The sequence below is a fragment of the Lytechinus pictus genome, chromosome 6, assembly GCF_037042905.1.
Source record: "Lytechinus pictus isolate F3 Inbred chromosome 6, Lp3.0, whole genome shotgun sequence".
Taxonomy (NCBI): Eukaryota; Metazoa; Echinodermata; class Echinoidea; order Temnopleuroida; family Toxopneustidae; genus Lytechinus; species Lytechinus pictus.
The window spans coordinates 17,765,597-17,792,775 of NC_087250.1; the positions used below are offsets into that span (position 1 = coordinate 17,765,597).

At 38.9% G+C, this 27,179-nt stretch overlaps 1 protein-coding gene across 1 annotated transcript; it reads left to right on the forward strand.

Annotated features, from left to right (window-relative positions):
• Positions 1–1,804: 1,804 nt before the first annotated feature.
• Positions 1,805–14,074, forward strand: LOC129263753 (dual specificity protein phosphatase 3-like). The gene is made up of 5 exons (XM_064101084.1): positions 1,805–1,923; positions 4,209–4,353; positions 6,542–6,653; positions 9,432–9,546; positions 10,480–14,074. The coding sequence occupies exons 2-5, from the start codon at positions 4,229–4,231 to the stop codon at positions 10,668–10,670; spliced, it is 543 nt and encodes a 180-aa protein (XP_063957154.1). The 5' UTR covers positions 1,805–1,923; positions 4,209–4,228; the 3' UTR covers positions 10,671–14,074.
• The last annotated feature ends 13,105 nt before the right edge of the window (positions 14,075–27,179 follow it).

Consider the following 27,179-nt stretch of genomic DNA (forward strand, 5'->3'; position numbering starts at 1 on the left):
TTTCACAAAAGCTAACTTGCTCCAAGAGTTTCATTCTCCTTTAAATATGCTTGATTGAAAGGGATTGTCCAGGCTGAAAATATTTATATCTAAAAAATAGAGTAAATTTCACAGAGCAAAATGCCGCAATTTCATCAAAATCGGATAACAAATAACGAAGTTATTGAATTTTAAAGTTTGTCAATATTTTGTGAAAACACTTCGTCATGAATATTCATTAGGTGGGTTGATGATGTTACTTTCCCACTTTCCTTTTTCTTATGTTATTACATAAAATCATAAATGTGTTATTTTTTCATGCATGTGTAAATGATGTGTCTCCATTATGATGAAAAAGCTATAACTAATGCACTTAATCAGTTTTAGTCCAATTGTTTTAGTTCTTGGTAGAAAATATTTGAATAAACCTAATTTCATATAATAAAATACAAAAGAACAAGTGGGGATATGATATCATCAGCACACCTAATGTATATTCATAAAGACATGCCTAGAACTGTTTCACCGGAATAATTCAAATCTTTAACATTCAATAACATTGTTATTTGTTATCCGATTTTGATCAAATCTTCAGCATTTTGCTATGTAAATTTTACTCTATTTATTGAGATATAAATATTTTCAGCCCGGACCACCCCTTTAAATGTCCCATAGTAAGTGAACACATATGTCATAGTAGCATACTACAGTGGTATCTTGAGCCACAAGTTTTGAGGTGGCCAAACTTGGCTGACGTAACCAAAGTTATATAAAGATGCGAGCGAAAAGAGGAAAAACGAAAACATTCGACCTATATGATAGAAAAAAAGGAAAAATTTTAAGATATTCAGAAATTTATATATTAGACTTTTTTCTTTAATTTCTTTTCCTCGGAGACTTTATTATGGCCATATAAACAAGATGAAATTAATTGAGTTCACTAAGATTCACTAATCACTAAGATTAACAATAATACAAAATAAATCTAGCCGGCAAATTGTTGTTCTGCTGAGAGATACAGCTCGTAGGTCCACTTTACGCATGATCGGGAGATTCTGCGCATGATCAGTAGAGAAGGTCATTAATTGGTACAAAAGTGAAATTTTTGTATATATTTACCCCATACATGGATATTATAAGGACTATTTTTTAAAAGAATCCATTAAGAGTACACATATCTCACCATAGTCATCTAATGCGAGTGCTTCATTTAGTTTGTGAAATACGTATGGTCTTCGTGAATTCCTACAAACACGCCTTAAAATGTCCCTCTTCAGATATGAATTTCGCGCTCGCAATATTTTATTAGTGAGTGAGATGTGCATGTTAATCATGATTACAATGACCAAAAAATCAGCAAGCGCTTGGCACTCGCATTAGATTACTAAGGTGAGATATGTATACTCTTCTAAAAAATAGTCCTTAAAATGTCTGTTTGGGTTCAATATATACAAAAATTTCGTACGCCACTGCCTGTAACAACAAGTGACATGTCGTTTTACCATAGAGCTATTAGCTCTATAGTTTCACAGCACAAGACTCGTACAAAACTACAAGTCCCGATCAAAATTTGTCCAATATTTAGGAACTTTACCTTTGGAAAAGTGATTTTTTTTTCGAATGCACAAAATATTAAATAATAACAAGTAATTGAATTTCATTGTCATCAACTTAGTATAAATCTTAAAAAATGCTGTCAATAGAGTAACTTCTACTCAATAATTCTTAATTTTTATGGATCATTTGACAATTATATAAAATGTAAATTAAACTATGAATGATTGACACGAGAACCCGTCTTTACTTTAGCAGACAACTTGCAGGCATTGATAATCGATTATAAGAGTCTCGGTAGCGATATTTTTTGATTGATCTTGCAGCGCGCGCTCATGAGGACTTCTTTCGCACCTCCGGCCTGACATTGAATTTTTCTGAAGTGAAAAGGTGAGTGACGCCGGGTGAGTTTCTATTGAGAGATTGGCATGCGAGAGATGTTGTGCATCTTAGAATAAAGATATGCAGTCAACATGGTCAATAAGTTATCTAGATCTAGTTCTCGCCTGATCCGGAGTCGGTGCTTCCATTCGGCAACTCTCGGCGGAGTGATCGGTAACGGAAGGTCTTACTCTTGTTCAGCCTGCCCTGCCCCGCTGAATTTGATCGCGTCCCCGTTCTTTGCAATACGGCGCGGGTGGCGTGAGTAGCCGACTCCCGATCCCGACACCATCCCGATCTCGACCAAAAGCCTCGGTCTGTGTTTTATTGGTTGATCCGCTGAACTCCGTTGGTTCCACTTACCAATTACGGTTACAAATAATACATTTTTTTAAATATAGGCTAGGTTTAGTCTATAATAATGTAGGGGTGGCTACCGGGTACGGTATATAATTTGTGCACATTTTAAAAATGATCATCATGAAGTTGATTTTCAAATTCAATCAAAAATTTCTCACAGCTCGCACAAAATTAATTAGGCCTAGGCCTAAATAATAAAATCATGAATTGGCCTACTAAATTATAGTAGGCCTAAATGGAAGGCAAGATCCTAAACATCAAATTCGCTTGACGGAATAATAAAGTAGGTCAAGGGTTTTGCTGGTATCATGATCTCAAAATTCCATGGTGACCGACTAGCACTCGCTCGGCTGAAAAACTGTAGCCAGTGTAGGCCTAGGCTAGGGCTAACCCAGGCCAGGGAGCTCCCGCCCGCGCAGCGGTCGGGAGCCCAGGGGCTTACCGTGTATTTGACCATACTCACGGGACAAGGGTGATTTATGGTCTAAATATTTCTCCAAATGAATTGTGAAAACAGAAATTATGCACTTACCACGATTATATGGATGAAGGTCTAACGAGTTCTCTCATTTTACCACAGTCTCGATTGGCCATTTTGTTACGATTCGTAACAAAAATGGCCGATCAAGACGGGGATTTCCTGTATAAATTACATGTACGCTTAATTTAGCGCGTATCGGGCGCGTGTGTAAAAAATGTCCAATGTTGATGCGCGTTTTTGTCACAGTGCGCCAAATCGATGCCTATTGCCATGGATATCCACGCTATTTTATTCATGAGTCTACTGTTTTTATTAATGAGTCCACTCTTCAAACAGTGGACTCACAAATAAAATAGCGTATCTAACCATGGTAAGAGGCATCGATTTGGCAGCGTAATTTATACAGGAAATCTGCATGAACCATGGACTCAACCGTGGGTTTTCAAAACCACCTTTGTGAATTCGGGCCAATAAGTTCGGATAAAGTGAATAAAAATCGTCCAGGATGTGGACTAGGTCTTCGATAATCCAGGGAGCCCAGGGGAGCGTTTCATGAAAGGACTTGTCAGACGTATTATCCGACAAGTCCTTTCATGAAACGCCCCCCAGGACTCGTCCGTGTGATACAAGGCAGATGTGGGAATTCTCCGAAATGGGGTAGAATGGGGTCGCAATAGCACTCCAAATAAATTTTGGGAAAATAAATAATGCACTTTAATACCTCGATTACATGTATATGGATGAAGGTCTACTGTGACACAGAATCCTGATAATTGAGGCACAAAATGGACCCTCAAAAAAAGGAAAAGTTGGACCTCCATGTCGCATTTGTTCTCAATATTGATCAGCCATTTTGTTTTCAATTTTGAAAGAAGGAGAACAAACTTGACAGAACTTTTCCTTTATTTTGAGGGCCCAGTTTGTGCCTCGATGTCAGGATTGTATGTCATGATACACCATCCGTACAATCGAGGTAAGTGCATAATTCATAAAGCTCCCTGGGTTAGGTCTTGGAGAGCTCTTGTCATAATAATGGGGAGTTAGGTGTCATGCATGCCTCTAAAACATACTGATGCCTGACCAATCTTGTTTTACAGGGTTGTGGAGAGCTCTTGTAATGGGTAGCAAGGTCTCATCCATAACTTTAAAACAGATGTATCTGACCAATCTCTTGTTTTACAGGGTTGTGGAGAGCTCTTATAATGGGTAGCAAGGTGTCATGCATGCCTCTAAAACATACTGATGCCTGACCAATCTCTTGTTTTACAGGGTTGTGGAGAGCTCTTGTAATAGGTAGCAAGGTGTCATCCATAACTCTAAAACAGATACTTATACATATATCTGACCAATTTTTTGTTTTACAGGGTTGTTGATACCTCTTTTAATGGATAGTAAAGTGTCATGCATGCCTCTAAAATAGATACTGATATCTGACCGATCTCTTGTTTTACAGGGTTGTGGAGTGCTCTAGTAATGGGTAGCAAGGTGTCTTGTACGCCTCAAGAGCTCATATTGATCTGTGAAGACAGAAAAGGTGCATGCAGTTTCCCAACCAACAATGTAGATGAAGTCTATGACCGTGTGTTCGTTGGAGGACAGTACGTTTGCTTAGCAATTTAGGGGGGGGGGGGGGTTCACAAAGATAGAAGTATGTCTTTGAGTTGCACTTTAAATGCTTGACGTGTATGCAACATGCAATCGTATTGATCAATACACAGTTCTTAGTGTGCATTCTTTCGGCATGATCTGACCAATGCAGTCATGCCTTTTATAATATGCGCAACTAGACATGTAAGTCATACTTCAATCTTTGTGAAACACCCCCCCCCCAGTTTCCAATTTCTTACTTTGTATGTATTATGTATTCAAGGCTCCACACTAAATTTTTTTCTTGGTGGCCCAAGTGGTGCACCAAAATTTCAATTTCACATTCTTGCTGACCTGCAAGGCAAATTTGGTGGCCCTAAAACAATAGAAAACATAACAATTTATCAAAACTTTGGAAGCCCAACTGGACCACCAATTGTGGGCTTCTGCAGAATTTGGTGGCCTGCTCTCATTTTTGGTTGCCCCTGGCCACTGCTAATGTCAAGCCCTGAGTAAATAAAAAAAAATATGTACCAAGTGGCTCTGGAAGAAAATGTGCAATTGTTGAGATAATGAGCAAAATAAACACGGAATTCACTTGTAAGGCATTTCTTGAGCAAGTTTAACCCTAATTCTCCCGGGGGGGGGGGGGGGGGCATTATGGCCCCCTCCTTCGACATGTAGAACTGTTACACCAGAATCATGCAAATGTTTAAAATTCAATAACAAATTTTCTGCATTTTGCTCTGTGAATTTTACTCTATTTAATGAGATATAAATATCTCCAGCCTGGACCATCCCTTTACAAAGGGACTTTTCCTCCAAGGTTCAAGGCTTTGTTTGTGGGTTGTAACTTAGTGTACATTCCTCAATCCATTTTGTTATTGGACAAAAAAGCTCCCTTTGTATGTCAAAGAAGAGCTTTTTTGTAGTGCTTCCCTACCACTCCTCTTTAAAGTTTAAGTAGAGTTTTTTATTGCTCCCCTTATAATGATAAAACTGAGTCCATGATGTCCTATACTTGCTTTTCCGTGTTAGTAATTATAAGTATTGTCAGTTTTCAGCTAAGATTTCAGTTTAAAATGTTATCTTATCAAATCTAGATTTATGATAATAGGGTGACAATTAACTTTGATTTTAAAGACTTTGCTGCAACTACATTCGTCAACCTTTGAAATTCTGAATAATACCACAATGATGATACCCGGTTTTTTTGTCTCACCTGCATAGCAGAGTGAGACTATAGGCGCCGCTTTTCCGACGGCGGCGGCGACGGCGGCGGCGGCGTCAACACCAAATCTTAACCTGAGGTTAAGTTTTTGAAATGACAGCATAACTTAGAAAGTATATGGACCTAGTTCATGAAACTTGGCCATAAGGTTAATCAAGTATTACTGAACATCCTGCCTGAGTTTCATGTCACATGACCAAGGTCAAAGGTCATTTAGGGTCAATGAACTTAGACCATGTTGGGGGAATCAACATCAAAATCTTAACCTAAGGTTAAGTTTTTGAAATGTCATCATAACTTAGAAAATATATGGACCTAGTTCATGAAACTTATACATAAGGTTAATCAAGTATCACTGAACATCCTGCATGAGTTTCACATCACATGACCAAGGTCAAAGGTCATTTAGGGTCAATGAACTTTGGCCGAATTGGGGGTATCTGTTGAATTACCATCATAACTTTGAAAGTTTATGGATCTGATTCATGAAACTTGGACATAATAGTAATCAAGTATTACTGAACATCCTGTGCAAGTTTCAGGTCACATGATCAAGGTCAAAGGTCATTTAGGGTCAATGAACTTTGGCCAAATTGGGGTATTTGTTGAATTACAGCCATAAATTTGAAAGTGTGTTGGTCTAGTTCATAAAACTTGGACATAATAGTAATCAAGTATCACTGAACATCCTGTGCGAGTTTCAGGTCACATGATCAAGGTCAAAGGTCATGTAAGGTCAAAGAACTTTGGCCACGTTGGGGGTATTTGTTGAATTGCCATCATACATGTATCTCTATAAGTGTATTGGTCTAGTTCATAAAACGTGGAAATAAGAGTAACCAAGTATCACTGAACATCTTGTGCGAGTTATAGTAGTTTTCAAAATCAGCACTGCTGCTATATTGAATCGCGTGATGCAGGTGAGACGGCCAGAGGCATTCCACTTGTTTTGTATTTTTTTTCTCCAGACAGACAGCCACAGACAAGGATAAACTGAAATCTCTAGGTATCACCCATGTGTTGAATTGTGCCCAAGGGACTGAGGTCTTCAATGTAGATACAGATCAAAGATATTATGAGGTTTGATTCATTTATTCTAATTACATTACTCTTATTTTATTCTTTCTGTGTGGGCACACCGTGGTCTACTGGTTACTACCCTTATCTTTCAATCAGAGGGACGTGGGTTCGAATCCCAACCATGACATCTTTTCCTTCAGCAAGAAATTTACCGACATTGTGCTGCACTCAACCCAGATTAGGTGAATGGGTACCGGCAGGAGTAATTCCTTGAATGCACCAAGCTCAATGGCGTTGCCCAAAACATAATCATAGAACCAGCCTCTGTTCAAGTTGGTCCATTTCGATAGTTTGAAAACGGATATTTCAGCGACCATCTTTACGGGCATCGTAAAGACGTACTGTACAAAAAAAAGTTCTGAATACCACCAGAAAATGAACATATTCAAAGTTTTCAAGGTCTGCAATGTTTTAGATATTTTACTGTGAAGTCGGATGAGAAGAGGTTTGTTTCTCTGGGGTCGCCAAACATTGTAGTGTCTACATTCAGCACTCAGCATGAAACAGTGCATTTGGTCATGGAAAGTTAGGGAATTTGGAAAATTTATGAAGTCATGGAATTGCATTTACCTCTTGGCTATGGCAGCTTTCCAGTTTGTCATGTCTCGCAACTCTCATACTCTGTGATCATAAATGGTGTTCATGATTTCCATTTCTCCCAGTTTTTGTGACATCCCAAATTCTACATAACTCCCAGGACGTCACATGAAGTCATGGAAAGCAGCAATTTAGTCATGGAAAAGTCATGGAATTCGGTTTTAAAATTTCTGTAGGAACCCTGATTTTGTTATGGGGTTCACTAAACTCTTGAGCACAGCTGTACATAGGTTTTACCTGTATTTGAGGGCTTGTTGACAGACTCCCTTTTCTTTTTCATTCATTGTTAAAGTTTTGAATCTGTATTTTTTGTCACCTTGTGTATTCAAAGGAGAATGAAACCCTTGAAACCAGCTGAATCCATATCAAAGAGAAAAATCAAAGAAACATATTGTTGAAAGTTTGAGGAAGATTGAATGAATAATATAAGAAAGTTATGAGCATTTGAATATTGAGATCACTAATGCCATGTAGATCCTCTCATTGGCAATGCGACCAAGATCTGTGATGTCACACACATACAACTCCCTCATTACTTTAGTACTTATTTCACTTATATTCTCACTGTTATAGAGTCTATCACAAGGTGAGGTGTTCTCTTTATGAGAGGAGAAGTACAGAGCCGGTTTCACAACAGTATATCATTGATGAATCTTTTGTCATATGATTAGAATGAGCAAAAGAGATGTTTTGGGGTATATTTTCAGTGTCCAAAAGGGGAGAGTTGTTCATCTGTGACATCATAGATCTTGGTCGCATTGCCAATGGGAGGATCTCCATAGCATTAGTGATCTCGACATTCAAATGCTCATAACTCTTCTATTGCTAGTCCTATTTTACTCAAACTTTTGTTGATCTTATTCTTTGATTTTTCTGCTTTCACAAAAGCTAACTTGCTCCAAGAGTTTCATTCTCCTTTAATGAAAAAGTTCGCAATATCTATGTTGTGATATTATTGATAGTAGTAGTAAGCACCACTGTCACCAGGAAAAATCACACCACGATCTTTTAGACATACCTTCCAAGAGGTAATTTCATCAAGTTTGCCTTTGCCCAACGATCCGTCCCTGGATGGTATGAACTCCCAAATCAAAGAGTTAATGCAGTTTCGCTTGACAGCTCGAAATGTTCCTGCGAAACAATTTAGACAATATCCCACACTCCATATAATGTGCATCACGGAAAAAATAGCATGGGGGCTCGGGGCGGTTTTGCCCCTGAAATGCTTTAAAAAATGACAAAAGAGCCCCTGATAATCCCAATTCACTGTGATGTTAAACCTATCCAATTTTGCAAATGAGGAAGATGGATATGTAAAGGAGCCCCCCCCCCAAAAAAAAATCCCTACATCTAAGTTTACTGTAGTTTCATCTCCAAGATAGGCTGCAGAGCCCTTTGAAGATAACTCCAAAAGCAGTATATCAAAAAGCTATCAAATCTCACAAATTCCATCTGGTACTCTTTTCTAATCTATTCTGTTTCACATCCTATTTATCAATTAAAAAAAACCTCATGATTCTATCAAAGCTATTGAATCTAGCAAATCCCTTCTACATTGTATGCTTTTTCCCCATTTAATCTTATCTAATCACTGCCCCATCTTACAAAGAGTTACGATTGATCCGATCAATTTCAACAATATCCTAATTTTTTTTCTACAGGAAATTTGCACAATGTACTTTGAGAACAAAGATAAGCAGTATCTCACTGACTTGTCAAGAAAACAATGAATGTATGAATATACCTCAATCAAGAAAATATTGTGAATAAACATGCATTTTAGATGGGTGACATTGCTGGCTTTTCATAGTTGTGGTTGATCAGATCAAACGCAATTCTTTGTAAGACGGGGCCCTAGTCACATTCCAATCTAATCATTCCAGAGCGTTGTGGCTCAGTGGATCAGTCTCCGGACTTTGAAACAGAGGGTCGTGGGTTCAAATTCCAGCCATGGCGTAGTTTTCCTTCAGCAAGAAATTAATCCACATTGTGCTGCACTCAACCCAGGTGAGGTGAATGGGTACCTGGCAGGAATTTATTCCTTGAAATGCCGATCATGAAAGCTGCTTGAGCTACAGCCAAGGTATTAATATCCAAGTCCTTTGGAAGCGCATAGAGACGTTATTCATAATGTGTTATGCGCTATACAAGAACTGACTATTATTATTCCTTCTCTTTCAGGATGTCAACATCAAGTATTGTGGCCTTCCAGTGAATGATGAACCAGAAGCAAACATCAAGAAACATTTTAAAGCAGCAGTCAGCTTCATTGATCAGGCCCTCAAACAAGAAAATGGTATTTTTCAAAATTCTTTTCTATTCTTTATTTCATTTCCAGTCAGAGATAGTGCAAAGTATGACATTTTTAAGAAAAACAGTATAAAAGAAAGCATATGGAAATGAAGGGGTTTCACCAAAAGCAATGCTTTAAAAGTTTGGATCTCCCATGAAAATGTACAAATGGTTGGATGCTTTAATAATAAAGCATATGTACAATGTAATATTAAAGGGAAAAAAAGAGGAAAAAGTTAAGAGGTGGGGATCAGACTGAGGATTTAGTCACACAAAGTCATTGGCCCGAATTCACAAAGCTAGTTGAACCCATGGTTTATGCAGATTTCCTATATAAATTACACTTATTTACTGCGTATATTAAAAATGTCCAATGCTGATGCGCGCTTTTGTCACAGTGTGCCAAATTGACGCCTGTTACCATGGTTAAGTACGCTATTTTATTCATGAGTCCACTGTTTGAAGAGTGGACTCACTAATTAAAAACAGTGGACTCATGAATAAAATAGCGTGGATAACCACGGCAACAGGCGTCAATTTTGCGCACTGCGACAAAAGCGCGCATCAGCATTGGACATTTTTTTATGAACGCGGTAAATAAGCGTAATTTATACAGGAAATCTTCAGAAACCATGGACTCAACCGTGGGTTTTCAAAACCACCTTTGTGAATACGGGCCATTATGTTTTATTTTTCTTTGAATGGTAACCACCCATGATATTTTGATGGAGACTTATTGATCGCTAAAGTAAAGAAATTCATTATCACCAAATAATGACTATGAATATAACCACTGCAGAAGCCCCCGTATATGAAATTTTGGTTTTGTTTTGCCTGTGTAATATTTATTATGTTAAAACTGATAACGAATGTATGCCAGTGAGTCTTGGTAATAAATAACTTTTAATCCAATCCTCCTCTGTGTGTCATTCCTTAGGCAAGGTTCTCATCCATTGTGTAGCTGGTTTCAGTCGGTCAGCGACGGTGGCCATAGCGTACCTCATGATCAGACGAGGAATGACCGCTCAGGAGGCCACGAGGACTGTCCGGAGGAAACGACCAATCGGACCGAACGAAGGTTTCTTAAAACAATTATGTCAGCTTAACACAAAGCTGTATCCACTTTAGATGTACATGTAATAGGAAATCTGTAATTCTTTAACTTACTTTTTTAAATATGAAAATGGGGGAAAAGGATTGTCAAACAGCAACTTGCAAGTCATACATGTGTATATGAAGTGGCATGTATTCTGAAATCAGGTTTCATAAGCGTGGTCTAAAGTTGGATAGCCAATCGTGCCAAAAATCTTGAACAGGAGAAATTCAAATTAGCAGCATATTTGGTGCTTAATTAATTCATCACTGTCTGGAGATGTAAACTAAAATTGTATACGCCCGTCCTAGATGGGACGTATTAGGGTGTCACGCTCGGTGTCCGTCCGTCCGTTAACTATTCCTTGTAAAACACAATGACTTCAGTTTAACTTAGCCTAGGCTGCCTGATGTATGATACTAGCATGGATCCCAGGAAGCCTATTGATTTTTAGGTCAAAAGGTCAAAGGTCAAGGTCACAGTAGCCTCTTGTCGAGGCCCTGGCGGCTGCTTCCCGAGCGAAGCGAGGGATTCCCTTATTCGCGAAGCGAATTAGGCCTGGCGCGAGCCAGGGCCTCTTGACATCTGAACTGAATTATATATTCATGAGGAACGTCTTCCTAATGAATATACATGAGTCATGATATTACCGGTCACCGAGTAAACCAATGAAATGTCAGAGCTGTTTCGTTTTGGGTTCGGAATACTATATAGTATAGTAGTCCATTATTCTGCAGGGGATTCATTTAATTGCGGGACACTAAAGGGGATATAACCAGCAAAATGCTACAAGTAGTGGTACTACTACTACTACTACTACTACTACTGGCCGTAACAGACCCATCACCGCCCCGAAACTTCCCGGGAGATACTGCTCAGCCGCTGGTCAGACTCGAGTCAACTCCCAGCAACTCCACCCCAGCTTCCCTCACTGCACTGCACAGCGGAGATCGATAATCGACGCCCCGGTTCGATCGGTGGAATCGCATGAAATATATTTTTTCCATATCCTGTGGGTAGATTTACAAAGACATCTCGTCCTTTCAGTGCAGAGTTAATTTCATCGACTTGCAAATCCTTAAATCGGTCAATATTCAGCATTTTAGAGTCATATTCAGTGCTCTTTGATATTTCGTCGTCACTCTTCGCCAAGAATCCAAGGGTCGCCATTCAAGATGAGCTCATGAATATTTAATATGACGTCATAGCAGCTCGCGCTCTCATTTGATGATTTTCACCGACCAGTTTTTGGTCGGTGAATTGGTAAAAACAATAAAAAACAAAAGAAAGTCGGTGAAATTCGGGTTAGATGTCAAGAGGCCCTGTCTCACGGCGCTCTGCTTTGCTCTCTCCCTTGCTTTGCCATGTTCGCTCGGAAAGCAGCCGACAGGGCCTCGACAAGAGGCTAAGGTCACAGTGACATCTATGGAAAGATAATTGAAGAAAATGTGCTGTTTAATTGCATTGATGCCTGTGTAAATGACGAGCACATATTGCTCATTTACAACAAATGATACTTTTGTAACTTGCTTCCTTTTGCCAAATTACAGGAGAATATTTTGTTGTCCTTTACAATGAAAATAATGTGTACATGTATTTGACATCATAGTATAGCAAGTCCATTATGTTATAACAAAGTGATTCTAAATGACAGAAAAAAGTCACAAGAGATTTGAACATTTCATCAAGAGAGGTTGCTATCGACGATAACTTGGGAATCTTATGCAAATACCTTGCCTTATAATATGCTATCTTGCCTTGGGATTCCAACTGGAGGGGGGGGGGGTGGACTATTTACAGCCCCACTCCTTCGTGAACTGACTACAATTAACATACTCCAGGGGAGCATTTCATTAAAAAAAAAATTGTCCCTGATTTTGATTGGCTAAGAAGTACTGTTGCTCTGGTAACTTTCAGATAAAACATCACTTGTCAGATAAAACATCAGACAAGTCATAATAATGCTCTCCTGGAATGTGTTTCATAAACTAATCATAAGCTACGCACAAGTTCACGCACAACCGGGTCCCATTTTACCAAGAGTTTCGATCGATCCGATCGACCACAAGTATCGAAAGCCAGCAACTCCATCTAAAAATGCATAGGTCTGTTAAAAATGTTTTTTTCTTAATATGATATATATTATTAAGCGTGCATCATTGTTTTGGCAATTCAGTGTGCTTCTCTTTATTTACAATGGACATTGTGCCATTTTTGTATCGCCTGCATAGCAGAGCGAGACTATAGGCGCCGCTTTTCCGACGGCGACGGCGTCAACATCAAATCTTAACCTAAGGTTAAGTTTTTGAAATGACATCATAACTTAGAAAGTATATAGACCTAGTTCATGAAACTTGGACATAAGGTTAATCAAGTATTACTGAACATCCTGCCTGAGTTTTAGGTCATATGACCAAGGTCAAAGGTCATTTAGGGTCAATAAACTTAGACCATGTTGGGAAAATTATTTTCAAAATCTTAACCGAAGGTTAAGTTTTTGAAATGACATCATAACTTAGAAAATTTATGGATCTAGTCCATGAAACTTGGACATAAGGTTAATCAAGTATTAGTAAACATCCTGTCTGAGTTTCAGGTCACATGACCAAGGTCAAAGGTCATTTAGGGTCAATGAACTTTGGCCAAGTTGGGGGTATTTGTTGAATTACCATCATAACTTTGAAAATTTATGGATCTAGTTCATGAAACTTGAACATTAGGTTAATCAAGTACCACTGAATATCCTGTGCGAGTTTCAGGTCACATGACCATGGTCAATGGTCATTTAAGGTCAATGAACTTTGGCCGTGTTGGGGGTATTTGTTAAATTACCATCCTAACTCTGAAAGTTTATGGATCTACTTCATAAAACTTGGACATAAGCAGGGATGCCACTTTTCCGTATTTATACGGAATTCCGGCTTTTTTCCTGCTATCTGTCTTATTTCCGTATTTCCGACTTTTCCTGTTTTCTGTGTATTAAAAAAAACGGAAGTCCTCCTTTTTCCCCCTATCTCTCCCGATTGCGATGCATGTCAATCGACCGAGTGAGAGATATTTCCCCGAGATATTTGCTTTTATACGGTACATAATTTATCAACACGCGCACTGCCTACTACGTTCATTGAGTTATGCTTTTATCAAGGCTCTCTGATTAGAATTATCGATATCCTGGCCAATCAATGCGAGCGACAAGTTCCAAACGCATGCACATAGACAAGCGCAAAGCAGCGGCACGAATCGCGGTATAATAGCGACTGGTAAATACGTCTGTAAAGATGATGACTTCATCCAAGATGGCAACTTACGATGACCAACGAAGGAATCGAGGATGACTAAGTTTTGATCATTATTTGAAAGGAATTAGCGGTAACTGCGGTCTAAGGTACGATGTTTCTGAATTTTATATATTTTCTCGTAAGTTTGGATGTAATTATTTTTTTATAATGTGACATTTTATGTACCAAAAACGATCCGAAAATCGGGTTTCCGCCGAATGTTAGATCTAACGTTACTGCTGCATGCTGATACGGAACCCAGGGAGCTCCGGCCCGGAAAGCGGGCCGGGTTACGTATCAGCTCCCTGGGTTAGCTGATACGTTGTCTTTATGTACGGGCCAACAACTCTTCAGTCTATGTATTGGTGAGTGGAGCCAACGCGGTTCAGCTGAACAACCAAAATAGAGACTGAAGCTTTTGGTCTCGCGTTCTATGATAAACACACAACTAACTACCGTCAGTTTTTCAAACCTAATTGACTTCAAAGTCATCGATCACAACAAGGTAAGAAAAAAAAAAGCCACTTGGTCCTCCCCCCTCCCCTAAATTTGAGGGGGGCGGTCCCCCCCCCCCTCCAATTTTTTTTTTTTTTTTTTTTTTTTTTTTTTTTTTTTTTTTTTTTTTTTGCTTGTCCAATTTTTTACCTGTGACATGTGTCCATCCCAAAATTTAAGGTGGACCCCCCTAAATTTTTTTTTCTTGGACACTGTCCCGGCCCGCGATAAGTTTCAGTATTTTTGGAGGACACCTAGTGGCATCCCTGCATAAGAGTAATCAAGTATCACTGAACATCCTGTACGAGTTTTAGGTCACATGACCATGGTCAAAGGTCATTAAAGGTCAATGAACTTTGGCCGTGTTGGGGGTATTTGTTGAATTACCATCCTAACTCTGAAAGTTTATGGATCTAGTTCATAAAACTTGGGATATAAGAGTAATCAAGCATCACTGAACATCCCCTGTGAGTTTCAGGTCACAAAACCAAGTCAAAGGTCAGTTAAGGTCAATAAACTTAGGCCATGTTGGGGTAATTGTTGAACTGCCATCATAACTTTGAAGTTTATGGATAGAGTGAATGAAATGTGGACATGGGTGTAGTTGACAGTCTTAAGTCTCCGTTCAAATGTCATTTATGGTCAATGAACGTGGTATTATAATGAACCATTCTTTTATAGCGCATATCACAAAAAGTAAATTTAAGTCCCTATGCGCTTGAAAGAAGAGAAAAAAAGAGAAATAGATATATGGTCAGTGTCATATAAAGATGAAAATACCTTGGCACAAATTCCAAAAAATATTATTATAAAGAAAGAAAGAAATGTGTCTTTAAAAGATTCTTAAAACTCTCAATTGTATCGGCAAGTTTCAGGTTAAATGGTAACTTGTTCCACAGCTCTGCTGCAGCGTGTTGAAATGACCTCGCACCATAGAAATTTGTTAACACCGACTGGGAAGCCAACTGACATTTTGATTTGGAACGTAGATTTCTTGCAGGAGAGTATTTAGTGATCAATTCTTGCAAATAAGCAGGGCCCAATTCCTGCATGCACAAGAAAACTAACGTCAATATCTTAAATTCAATACGCTGTCTCATCGGAAGCCAATGAAGCTGTCGTAAGTTTGGGGTAATATGATCATGAAGTCTAGTGCGAGTCACCAACCTTGCAGCAGAGTTTTGGATTCTTTGCAATTTCTGAATTTCACTCTCAGGAAGGCCATACAAAATACCATTACAGAAATCAAGGCGAGACATTACTTGAGCATGCACAAGTCTCTCTGTTGATTTCTTCGAAAGAAAAGGTCGAATTGTCCCAATCTTTTGCAAAGCAAATGAAGTAGCCTTACAGATCTGTTTCACATGACCTGACAAAGTCAAATGCTCATCAAGTCTAACACCTAAGTTTCGAGCAGAACCAACAGTATGTATTACCGTGTTACCAAATGAAATGGACTCAATGGATTTACTTTGCCTAAATTTACTTGTAAAATGTAGTACCTCAGTTTTCTCCTCATTAAGTTTAAGACCATTATGAACAGACCAATTCTTAATATCTGTCATACAATCCTCGATTTGCAAAATTGCTTCATTCTGATGACTCTTTTGAACCAGCACATAAACTTGTGTGTCATCAGCATACATCATACCTTTTAATCTATGCTTACAGATTATGTCATTATATGAATGGTGTTTTTGTGAATGATTATTTTATAGTAGTTTTCAAAGTTAGCACTGCTGCTATATTAAATTGCGTAATGCAGGCGAGACTGCCAGAGGCGTTCCACTTGTTTAATATATTAGATTTGGCATTGATGAATATCCGTATAGGGGTCATTCCATGGGGGTAGGGTAACAAAATCGTGTGATGTCCATGTAATGGTGGCTTCAGCTTTTTCATTTCACAGGGATGATCAGTTCAAATGGGGCTAAGTCATAGTAATTCAGTTGGAAATTCTGTATCTTTAATTGATTTGCTGCAAAACCAATACAAAGTTTTACCACCTCTACATGGACATCATAATGGCATAACATTAGCAATAATTATAAATTCTCAATTGTGAATCTGCAATACACCATGATGCTTGAGAAGTAAAACTTGGTGGGACACCATTTATTTTTGCTGATAATTGAATGCATACATTTGCCTTCTTTACATGAGACAAAGTTTTGGAGTTCTGGTATGTCATAAAAATTGCCTCAACCACATGGAATGACCCATATATGCTGTTAATTGGATTAGTCACAATTCTTTGTAAGAGGGACCTAGTTGATGAGATGAGATCCTCAATAATTTTTTGTATTCCATTCAGCTGCATTTAGGATGTGATCTTTATATATTCCTATTTATACATGTAGCAATAAACACATGGATTTTTCTCAAACTTTGGTATAATTAAAGGACAAGTCCACCCCCCCCCAAAAGTAGATTTGAATAAAAAGAGACAAATCCAACAAGCATAACACTGAAAATTTCATCAAAATCGGATGTAAAATTAGAAAGTTATGACATTTTTAAGTTTCGCATAATTTCACACAACAGTTTAATGACCATCCTGGTCAGTATGCAAATGAAGAGACTGATGATGTCATCCACTCACTATTTATTTGTATTTTATTATATGAAATATTCTTATTTTTTCCTCGTCCTGTTAAACAAAGTTTTATTCCTCCCTGAACATGTGGAATTACCATTTTTAAAACATTTAATGGTTCAGTTAAGTTGGTGAAAATTGAAAAATTGTAAAATTCAAACAATAAAAAACAAAAGAAATAGTGAGTGATGGACATCATTGTCTCTCTCATTTGCATGCCACTGAGTTGTGCATATATCTGTTTTGTGAAAAAATAAGCAAAACTTTAAAATGTCCTAACTTTCTTATTTTACTTCCGAATTTGATCAAATTTTCAGCATTATGCTCATGTGATTTTTCCCTATTTATTCAAATCAACATGTTTTGGGGGTAGACTTGACCTTTAATAGGAAATGATCTTATATTATTTCAAAAGAAGGAAAATCTAAATCTTAGCAATTAATTATAGGGCTGATTTTGCGACTGATCATGCACAGTAATCAATACAATCAATCAGTGAAACCAGCCCCAACGATCAATTTCTCAGTTTTATCATGTATATAAAGTCAGTACATAACTTACGAAATAGCTTTATAAAATGGCCCTCAGGATTTTTTTCTAGGGTTAAGAGGAACTACTGTGCATGCATTTTTTTGAAATTGTTATTCTATTTTTACTATCTACAATTTTTTACTGCTATACAAATTCAAAGTACTGTCATTTAACTGAAAGTCTTCCATAACCTATTGTTCTGCCTTCTGAGCACTTGCCAAACGTTATGCACAAACATTTAGTATTTTGTAAATGAAATTAATGTTTGAGATGCACCCATGGCTGTATGCAGAAATATTTTTTTGGGGAGATGCATATTTTCAAAGAAACTCATAAGCGAACGTGCGACCCAGCTTAATACGGGGGTGCCTTTACATTTTCTAAAGTGAAACTGAAGGATTTTGTGCACACATTGTTAAATTTATGCAAATTTTCAGTAATTATAATGTAACTTTTCATAATTTTTGTCTCCTCACCCCCGCTGCGAACAGCTATGGGTGTACCTGTGTGTGTTTTCCCACGTTCATTGACATAGAATGCCATTTAACATTTTGTCTGCAAATGTGTCAATTCTATGGATGCAGGCTGAGGACAACACACCATTAAGTTTCATGTTGGTTTATTGTGACGCAACAAAAAAGATTATATCTGTTGGCAGAATAAGTGCGCTTTGGGATATTCGCCCAGTTGCCCAGAGTGAACATCATCTGATTTCAGCTTCGCTGTAAAAATATCAAGTCATTCTTGTGTGGCTTTAAATGAGATGGGGCATAACAAGTGGATCGATTATTGTAGTTGTGGTCTGATGTAGTAAAGACTACAAATTGTGGCTGCGAAGCAGCCTCCACCTATACACTCCTGTCTGCATAATCAATATTTTTGTTTATTCAAAATGGCAGACAAAAGCTGTGATCCCGAAGGTAAATGTAACACAGAGGGATTGCCTTGTAGATTGCGCCTTTTCCATATCCTGTTGGCAAAGCAACAAATATATCCCTTCCGTCGTCAATAACGCTACGACTGGCAGATTCTTGAAGGTCTCAGAATTTTCCACTAGGAATGCCGAGTTTATCTGAATATCTATGCTTTAAAATGGTATAGATTTCAAAACAAGAATTGGTTGAATCGGGTCAAGATCACACTTCATTTGCCAAGTACATTAAGCAGCTTGAAAACAAGAATACTGCACTCTGATTGGTCTAAGAGACCGTACTCATGTAAAACGGGAAAATGTTTGAATGTATGCCTCCCTTCACCGCTTGTTTTGTTGGCACTAAGTATTTTATTGTACTTCCTTTTGAGGGCCTTCATCTTGTTTTGGATGGATAGGATATTCCTTTAATACAAAACCATGCTTTCGGAGATAATTGGCAATAAACAGGGGTGTTCAGATTTTTATCTGATTTCAGATTATTTTGTTTTGATTTTCAGCTTAATTTCAGCTTATTTTTGGCCTTCCTCTGTACAAAAAGTATGGGAGCTCTTTCTATTTCAGACTTTTTCAACACTCTCAGCTTTTTTCAGATCTTTTTATTTGTGACCACTCACACCCCTGAATAAATTCATGGGCCACAACGGCCCCCACTGTGCCATCCAGTTTGTTGTTGACATCCTCCTTGACCCAGCACTCCACCAGTATGTCCATCTCCTGTGGCTCCTAGTTCCTTCCTTTCTCTACACCTTTCTTCATTTCTTTTTGTTTTGTTTTAGGCATTTCGTCCAAAACTTATAGAGATGGTACTAGTGCACGATCGTGATGTAACAAGTTAGATCGACTCTCTGTTAGCTGCAGCACTAGCTAGTTACATGTAGCTACAGCTACGGGCGACACATCACGGCTGTGTGCACGCAGTTCACACGTTTTTGTCTTGTTGTTTGTATGTACTATTAGGCGTTCATTCATAGAGCTCTAAGAATCATTTATTCCATAACATATTGCCAAAAAGAATGAGAGACCTTTTTCTTGAAGTTGTATCCCGATTATTCTGTAAAATAAACTGTATGGCATAGGTAAAAAAAAAATATATATTTGGTTAGCCAGCAGGTTGAATATACGTTATAACAGAATACAACAATTATCACGATACAAATGCATTACAATCACAGTACAAGATCCACATATCTAACTTGTTTGAAAGACTTTTTAGTTTCTGCCCTAGCCTCTTTGGTTTTACAAGTTTACTTTCTCTCTGAAAACTTTAATTTCGTTTTCCAGACGTGGAATCTCCTTCTTTAAATGCTCTGTTTGATGATTTTGAAATCTAAGCGCTTCAGAAAACTCCTTCAAATGCTTTTCAAAGTTTTCAACATGCTGGGATAGATGAGTTTCCAGCTTAGTTAAATGTTCATTTATTTTTCCCATATGGGAATCTAATATCTTCTCAATTGAAGGAAGTAATTGCGGGCTGTCTGGCGTGCTGTAGATGGGGCATATTGGCGTAAGCGGTCGACGCAGCTTTGACTCGGCCTTTCCAGAGGTAGCCTTGCTCGTTTTATTCGATATAGCACCAGCTCAAAGTTGCGTATAAAATGAATAGCAAAGGGGAGGAGCGGCTCAAACACGTCCTTACTCTACTGCAGTCATTACGACGAATGACTGCAGATGGTACTAGTACACGATCGCGATGTAACAAGTTGGATCGACTCTCTGTTAGCTGTAGCACTAGCTAGCTAGGTACAGCTACAGGCGACACATCACGGCTGTGTGCACGCAGTTCACACGTTTTTGTCTTGTTGTTTGTATGTACTATTAGGCGTTCATACCTCGAGCTCTAAGAATCATTTATTCCACAACATATTGCCAAAAAGGATGAGAGACCTTTTTCTTGAAGTTGTATCCCGATTTCCTTGTCTTTTCTGCAGTCAACTTCATCAAGGTGAATTATTGCTATAGCAGAGCACCCAAGTAGTACTGGTTTTCAGTAATTACTGAAAAATGAGAAAGAATACTGGTGGTGTCATGCAAATTACCGGTACTGATTTCCAAAGTTTCATTTTATGTGTTCTATGGTATTTCTGTGAAAATACAAATTTCTTACCAAAATACTGATTTTCAGCCTTTAAGAGACTGAAGTGTTCTTGATCAAGTTGGCATCTCTGCTGTAAAAGGGATGTATACTCGTTGCACAGTAAATTGACCTCTTTGTTATCTGTAAACATCTATCTATTCTCTTTTCTCATTTCAATAATCAAACTTAAACCGTTATCCATGATTCTTTCCTTCAAGAAATCTGTGCCCCTCCTCACCACATATAGTGCACTTCATTTACTCCTTGCAGTTTTGAGCAATGTGCCCTTCCCCATCGCACCTATAACATGTGGTAATGGTGCAGTCCTTTGCCTCTTTACCAGTCTTCTTGCATTTCAGACAGGTTCTTGGCTGCCTGTCATATCTTACCCAGCAACCCCGCCCCTCTATCATCTAGGAAGATGGGATGTCCTTCTCCAGTTTCATTTTATATTGCCTCGTCCCGTTAAAAATGTTCGGGAACTCCCGGTGAGCGAGCTTTTGCCCATCCAGAACCTTTCCAAACCTGCTCAAGATATACCTCACGGTGTTATCGTTCGCTTCAAAAGGAACATGCAAGATGGTAATAATCTTAGTATCCTCACAATAAGCTGATACTGTACGTTCCTGTCATCAATTGAGATGTGATATCCTTCAATTTTATCTAGTATAGTCTAGTCCTGTTGAAATCGTTCGAGAACTCTGGGTATAAAAGCGAGCATTCGCCCATCCAGCACTTTTCTGAACCTGCTTGGGATATACCTAACAGTGTTATCATTTGCTTCAAATAAAACTTGTTAAATATTCGTTTTGGTGTCCTCACAATAAGCTGAGACATTAACATTCTTTTTCTCCCCCCAACACACTCTGAATTTCTCTCCTCAAAGCAGCATTTAAAAAAAGTAACATCGAAGGGCTTCCCACTGAATGAGCTTTGCATCGCCGTCAAATGCTCTTCAATCTTCACTCCAATTTTCTTCAAGAACTCAAAAACACTTCCTTCTTTCTGTACTTCTACTCGAATGGAACATTCTCTTCATTTGCTAGTAATCAGCCTAGCATGGCTGTTCCATGATAGATGTTTCCAATCTATAAGGCCTTGTTTTCTAAATCCCTTGTATCCCAGTCAGGATAATATCTCTGAGCATCCCATGCTGCATCCATGACTCTTAGGGAATTGAAAGACTTTTTTGAAAAAAAACCTTCCCAATAGCCTCTGGTGAGTTGTCCCAATCTGGAGTAAAATGTGTGATGGCATTGCGCTCACATAACATAGCAGTGAAGAGTATGTATGTGTTCATTTAATGCCATCAGCACAAACACAATAGCCAGTGTGGCTACGTCATCTCCTGAGATGCTGATGAACTCACCCCGATAATGGTCACTTTCTACTCCTTTGTTTATTTTCTTTTTGTGCATCATTAAGGTCCAGTTGAATAATCTTCCCTCTTGTTCTTGGACATTGGATAAACCACAGGTACATTCCATGGTAAACCGGGGTTAACCTTTACTGCGAAGAGCAATTTCTCATGGAGGGGAGAACTTGGACATTTATTTGTTCAAGGAATGGGGAGAGATGTATTTAACTAATGTTCCTACATTCAATCATGCTGGAATGTACGAGACAATAAGAAGGAATGAGATACCAGATATGATAGCCATTTTTTTTTTAATATCTTGATTCAATCTGACAGAAAAGTAAAATGCAAAGGAACTTTTTAACTATGTCCTCCCAGTTGTCAAAGTTCATTGGTGGATTCATTCCTCCACATATCTAACTTGTTTGAAAGGCTTTTCAGTTTCTGCCCTAGCTTTTTGGGGTTTGCCAGTTGACTTTGTCTCTGAAAACCAGGAAATGCTGAATGCTCCCTGCCTTGGATATACTGAAAGATTGCGTCCTTGCGGTACTTTGACAAATACTTCATTGTCATTGGCATATGCGCTTGTCCGCTTGCTCTGGTACTCTATCTCAAAGTCAACAATTCCGGTCCCTGTTATCCCTTTGTGCACAGAAAGTACCAGATGTGCAACTTTAAATGTGCATCTAATACCATTAAACTATTGCCTCTGTGGCTACGCCATCTCCTGTGAGGCCTAGAAACCCATCCTTAATTTATCTGTGCAACTTCGAACCTCCCTTTGCTTTTGAAATGTTTTGCAATTCATTTTCAATGATTACATACAGGTGTATTGGATAAATTGCTTACTTTTTTGCCTCCATTTTAGAGTAAGACTTCTTTGTCTACTAGAAGGTTTCTTAGGAGTTTGATGTAGTGTTCTTCATCAAATAGGAAGGAGATCTTCCTGGATGTTGTTGGTTTCGGGAAATGTACTCTTGAGCGCATCTGAGTGAAGAGAGCTTCCAAGATACACAGACATCATCTTATTAATGGCCGCTCCATCACACACCAGAGTCAACACATCTATGTCATGCTGTAGTAGTAGCTCCAGGCATTACTTGACAAGGAACGCCTGTCTTGGGTCATCAATCCCTCTGCAAAGGAAGTATTCTTTGGGTGCCCTTACATGTGAGTCAATGGCAGTCAACATGAAGACAATGGCCTGTGTCACACTGTCATCACCTGAAAGGTCCAGCAACTCATCTTCATGTTGGTCGTATTCCACTCCCTTCTTTAGATTGCCACACCATCGATCATCTTGAGTGATCTTCCCTGTTGTTCTTTGAATTCCTTGACAAGGTATGCCTGTCTTGGGCCATCAATCCCTCTGCAAAGGAAGTATCCTATGGCTGCCTTTACATGTGAGTCAATGGCGGTCAACATGAAGACAACATCATCACCTGAAAGGCCCAGAAATTCATCTTCATGTTGATCGTATTCTACACCTTTCTTGATTAATACTCCATCGATCATCAATGACCACCTCGGCAATCCGCCTTGTTGTTCTTGGACTATGGACAAAAAGTGGATACACTGCATTGTGAAGGCGGGTTTGCCTTTACCGAGTGGTTTTTTTTACAGGGAAAGGCCAACGCCTTTCTTCATTTGCTTTAAAGTTGTTTTTCTTTGTATTTGATAATTGACCAGGTATCAGATTTAATTTTAGTCTTCCATAGTTTGAGGTCCTCTTTGACCAATACTTTAATGTCTTTGGCATGGGCACTTGGCCACTTGTTCTGGTACTTTGTCAAAGTCAACAATTTCTGTTTCTGTCTACCTTCCTTCGCTTTCAAGTTGTTTTGCAGTTCCTCTTGAATGATTACATGCATGTATATTGGATAAATTGGTTTACAGATTCTCCTCCACGAGAATGGACACGGATCGGCTCCATGACGACGATGAGACCTGCCATAGTTCTTGCGGTACTCTTTGACCAATAGTTCAATGTCTTTGGCATGTGCACTTGGCCGCTTGCTCTGGGACAATACAGAAGACTATTCCAAAGTGGACAGAGCCCTGACCGGCTGATAGATTGTTGACGGGTGGCAGCAATAAAAAAGAGTTTGAGAACGTAGCTCAAAAAGAAATTCAGAAGAGGAATGTGACCTGAATGTGAAAGTGAATCACATTATACTCCCAGAAAGTACTATGGATGGGACAACAGGAACTGAGTAAGCACAGTGCTAGATGATCACACAAAATATCCCCAGACAAAATCAGGAAAATAATCAAAGTCCAATCACGAATATGTTACAAACGAATCTCCAAAAAGTCACCAAGAGACCTATTTAAATATGTGTAGCACAATTACATGATGACCAAAGTATCAATCAAGTCCAAGGAAGAAATTACTAGAAGAGCACACATGTGTTCCCCCCTCCTGCCGTCTACCACATGTGCTACGTTAAATGTGCATCTAATGCCATTAAACTATTGCCTATGTGGCTATGTCACCTCCTGTAAGGTCTAGAAACTCATCATGATGTAAACCCAGTTTTACGTTCCACTACTTGGAGCATTTTGCAGAGAGTTTGCTTGCATGGAAGAGCTATCATTTCCCTCAGGTTTTCATTACAACGTGGGCTGTGATATCTTATTGGCAGGCATAGTTTCCTTAATACCTCCCTTTGCTTTTGAAATGTTTTGCAGTTCCTCTTGAATGATTACATGCATGTATATTGGGTAAATTGCTTACCTGTTTGTCTCCATTGTAGAGTAAGACTTCTTTGTCTGCTAGAAGGTTTCTGAGGAGTTGGAGGTTGTGTACTACATCAAATAGGAAGGAGATCTTCCGGGATGTTGTTGGATTCGAGAAATGTACTTTTGAGTGCATCTGGGTGAAGAAAGCATCCAAGATACACAGCCATCATCTTATTAGTGGCCGCTCCATCACATACTAATGCTACCACATCAATGTTGTGTTGTATTAGTAGCTCCAGGCATTCTTTGACAAGGAACGCCTGTCTTGGGCCATCAATCCCTCTGCAAAGGAAGTATTCTTTGGGTGCCCTTACATGCGAGTCAACATGAAGACAATGGCCTGTGTCACACTGTCATCACCTGAAAGGTCCAGCAGCTCATCCTCATGTTGGTCGTATTGCACTCATTTCTTGATTGCCACACCATTGATCATTAATGTCTACTTCTTTTTTTTCAATCCCTCTGCAAAGGAAGTATTCTTTGGGTGCCCTTACATGCGAGTCAATGGCAGTCAACATGAAGACAATGGCCTGTGTCACACTGTCATCACCTGAAAGGTCCAGCAGCTCATCCTCATGTTGGTCGTATTCCACTCCCTTCTTTAGATTGCCACACCATCGATCATCTTGAGTGATCTTCCCTGTTGTTCTTTGAATTCCTTGACAAGGTATGCCTGTCTTGGGCCATCAATCCCTCTGCAAAGGAAGTATTCTTTGGGTGCCCTTACATGTGAGTCAATGGCAGTCAACATGAAGACAATGGCCTGTGTCACACTGTCATCACCTGAAAGGTCCAGCAGCTCATCCTCATGTTGGTCGTATTCCACTCCCTTCTTTAGATTGCCACACCATCGATCATCTTGAGTGATCTTCCCTGTTGTTCTTTGAATTCCTTGACAAGGTATGCCTGTCTTGGGCCATCAATCCCTCTGCAAAGGAAGTATCTTATGGCTGCCTTTACATGTGAGTCAATGGCGGTCAACATGAAGACAACATCATCACCTGAAAGGCCCAGAAATTCATCCTCATGTTGGTCGTATTCCACTCATTTCTTGATTGCCACACCATCGATCATTAATGTCTACTTCTTTTTACAGGGAAAGGCCATCATCTCTGTTAGGTGGTTGTAACAACGTTGGCTGTGGTATTGACAGGCATACTCTCTTAAACTTATCTGTATAACGCCTTCCTTCCTTTGCTTTAAAGTTGTTTCCCTTTTTTTTTGATAATTGTCCTGGCATCAGATTTAATTTCAATCTCAATTTCAATCCTCATAATAAGCTGAGACTACACTCGTGTAAATCATGAAAATATTTGAATGTATGCCTCCCTTCACCGCTTATTTTGTTGGCACTAAGTATTTTGTTGTATTTCCTTTAGAGGGCCTTTATCTTGTTTTGGATGGATAGGATATTCCTTTCATACAAAATCGTGCTTTCAGAGATAATTGGCAATAAATTCATAGGCCACAGCTGCCCTCACTGTCCCATCCAGTCTATCTTTAACATCCTCCTTAACCCAGCACCCCACCAGCATATCCACCTCTTCTTGCTCCCAGTTCCTTCCTCTCTCTTCCTCTTCTTTCCATACTCATGAAAAACGGGGAAATATTTGAATGTATGCCTCCCTTCACCGCTTATTTTGTTGGCACTAAGTATTTTGTTATATTTCCTTTTGAGGGCCTTCATCTTGTTTTGGATGGATAGGATATTCCTTTAATACAAAACCATGCTTTCGGAGATAATTGGCAATAAATTCATGGGCCACAACGGCCCTCACTGTGCCATCCAGTTTGTTGTTGACATCCTCCTTGACCCAGCACTCCACCAGCATGTCCATCTCCTGTGGCTCCCAGTTCCTTCCTCTACACCTTTCTTCATTGCTTTTTGTTTTGTTTTAGGCATTTCGTCCAAAAATTATAGAGATGGTACTAGTGCATGATCGTGATGTAACAAGTTAGATCAACTCTCTGTTAGCTGTAGGACTGGCTAGCTAGCTACAGCTATGGGCGACACATCACGGCTGTGTGCACACAGTTCACACATTTTTCTCTTGTTGTTTGTATGTACTATTAGGCATTCATTCAGAGAGCTCTAAAAATCATTTATTCCATAACATATTGCCAAAAAGGATGACAGACTTTTATATTGAAGTTGTATCCCGATACTTCATCAAGGTGGATTATTACTATAGCAGTTTCATTTTATGTGATGTCCTATGGTATTTCTGTGAAAATACTAATTTTCTTACCAAAATACTGATTTTCAGCCTGAAGTGTTCTTGATCAAGTTGGCATCTCTGCTGTAGAAGGGATGGATCCCCCTTGCACAGTAAACTGCCCCCTTGGTTATCTGTGAACATCTATCTCTGTTCTAACTCTTTTTCTCATTTCAATTATCAAACTTAAACCATCATCCATGATTTTTTCCTTCAAGAAATCTGTGCACTACCTCACCACATATAGTGCACTTCATTTGCTCCTTGTAATTTTGAGCAATGTGCCCTTCCCCATCGCACCTATAACATGTGGTAATGGTG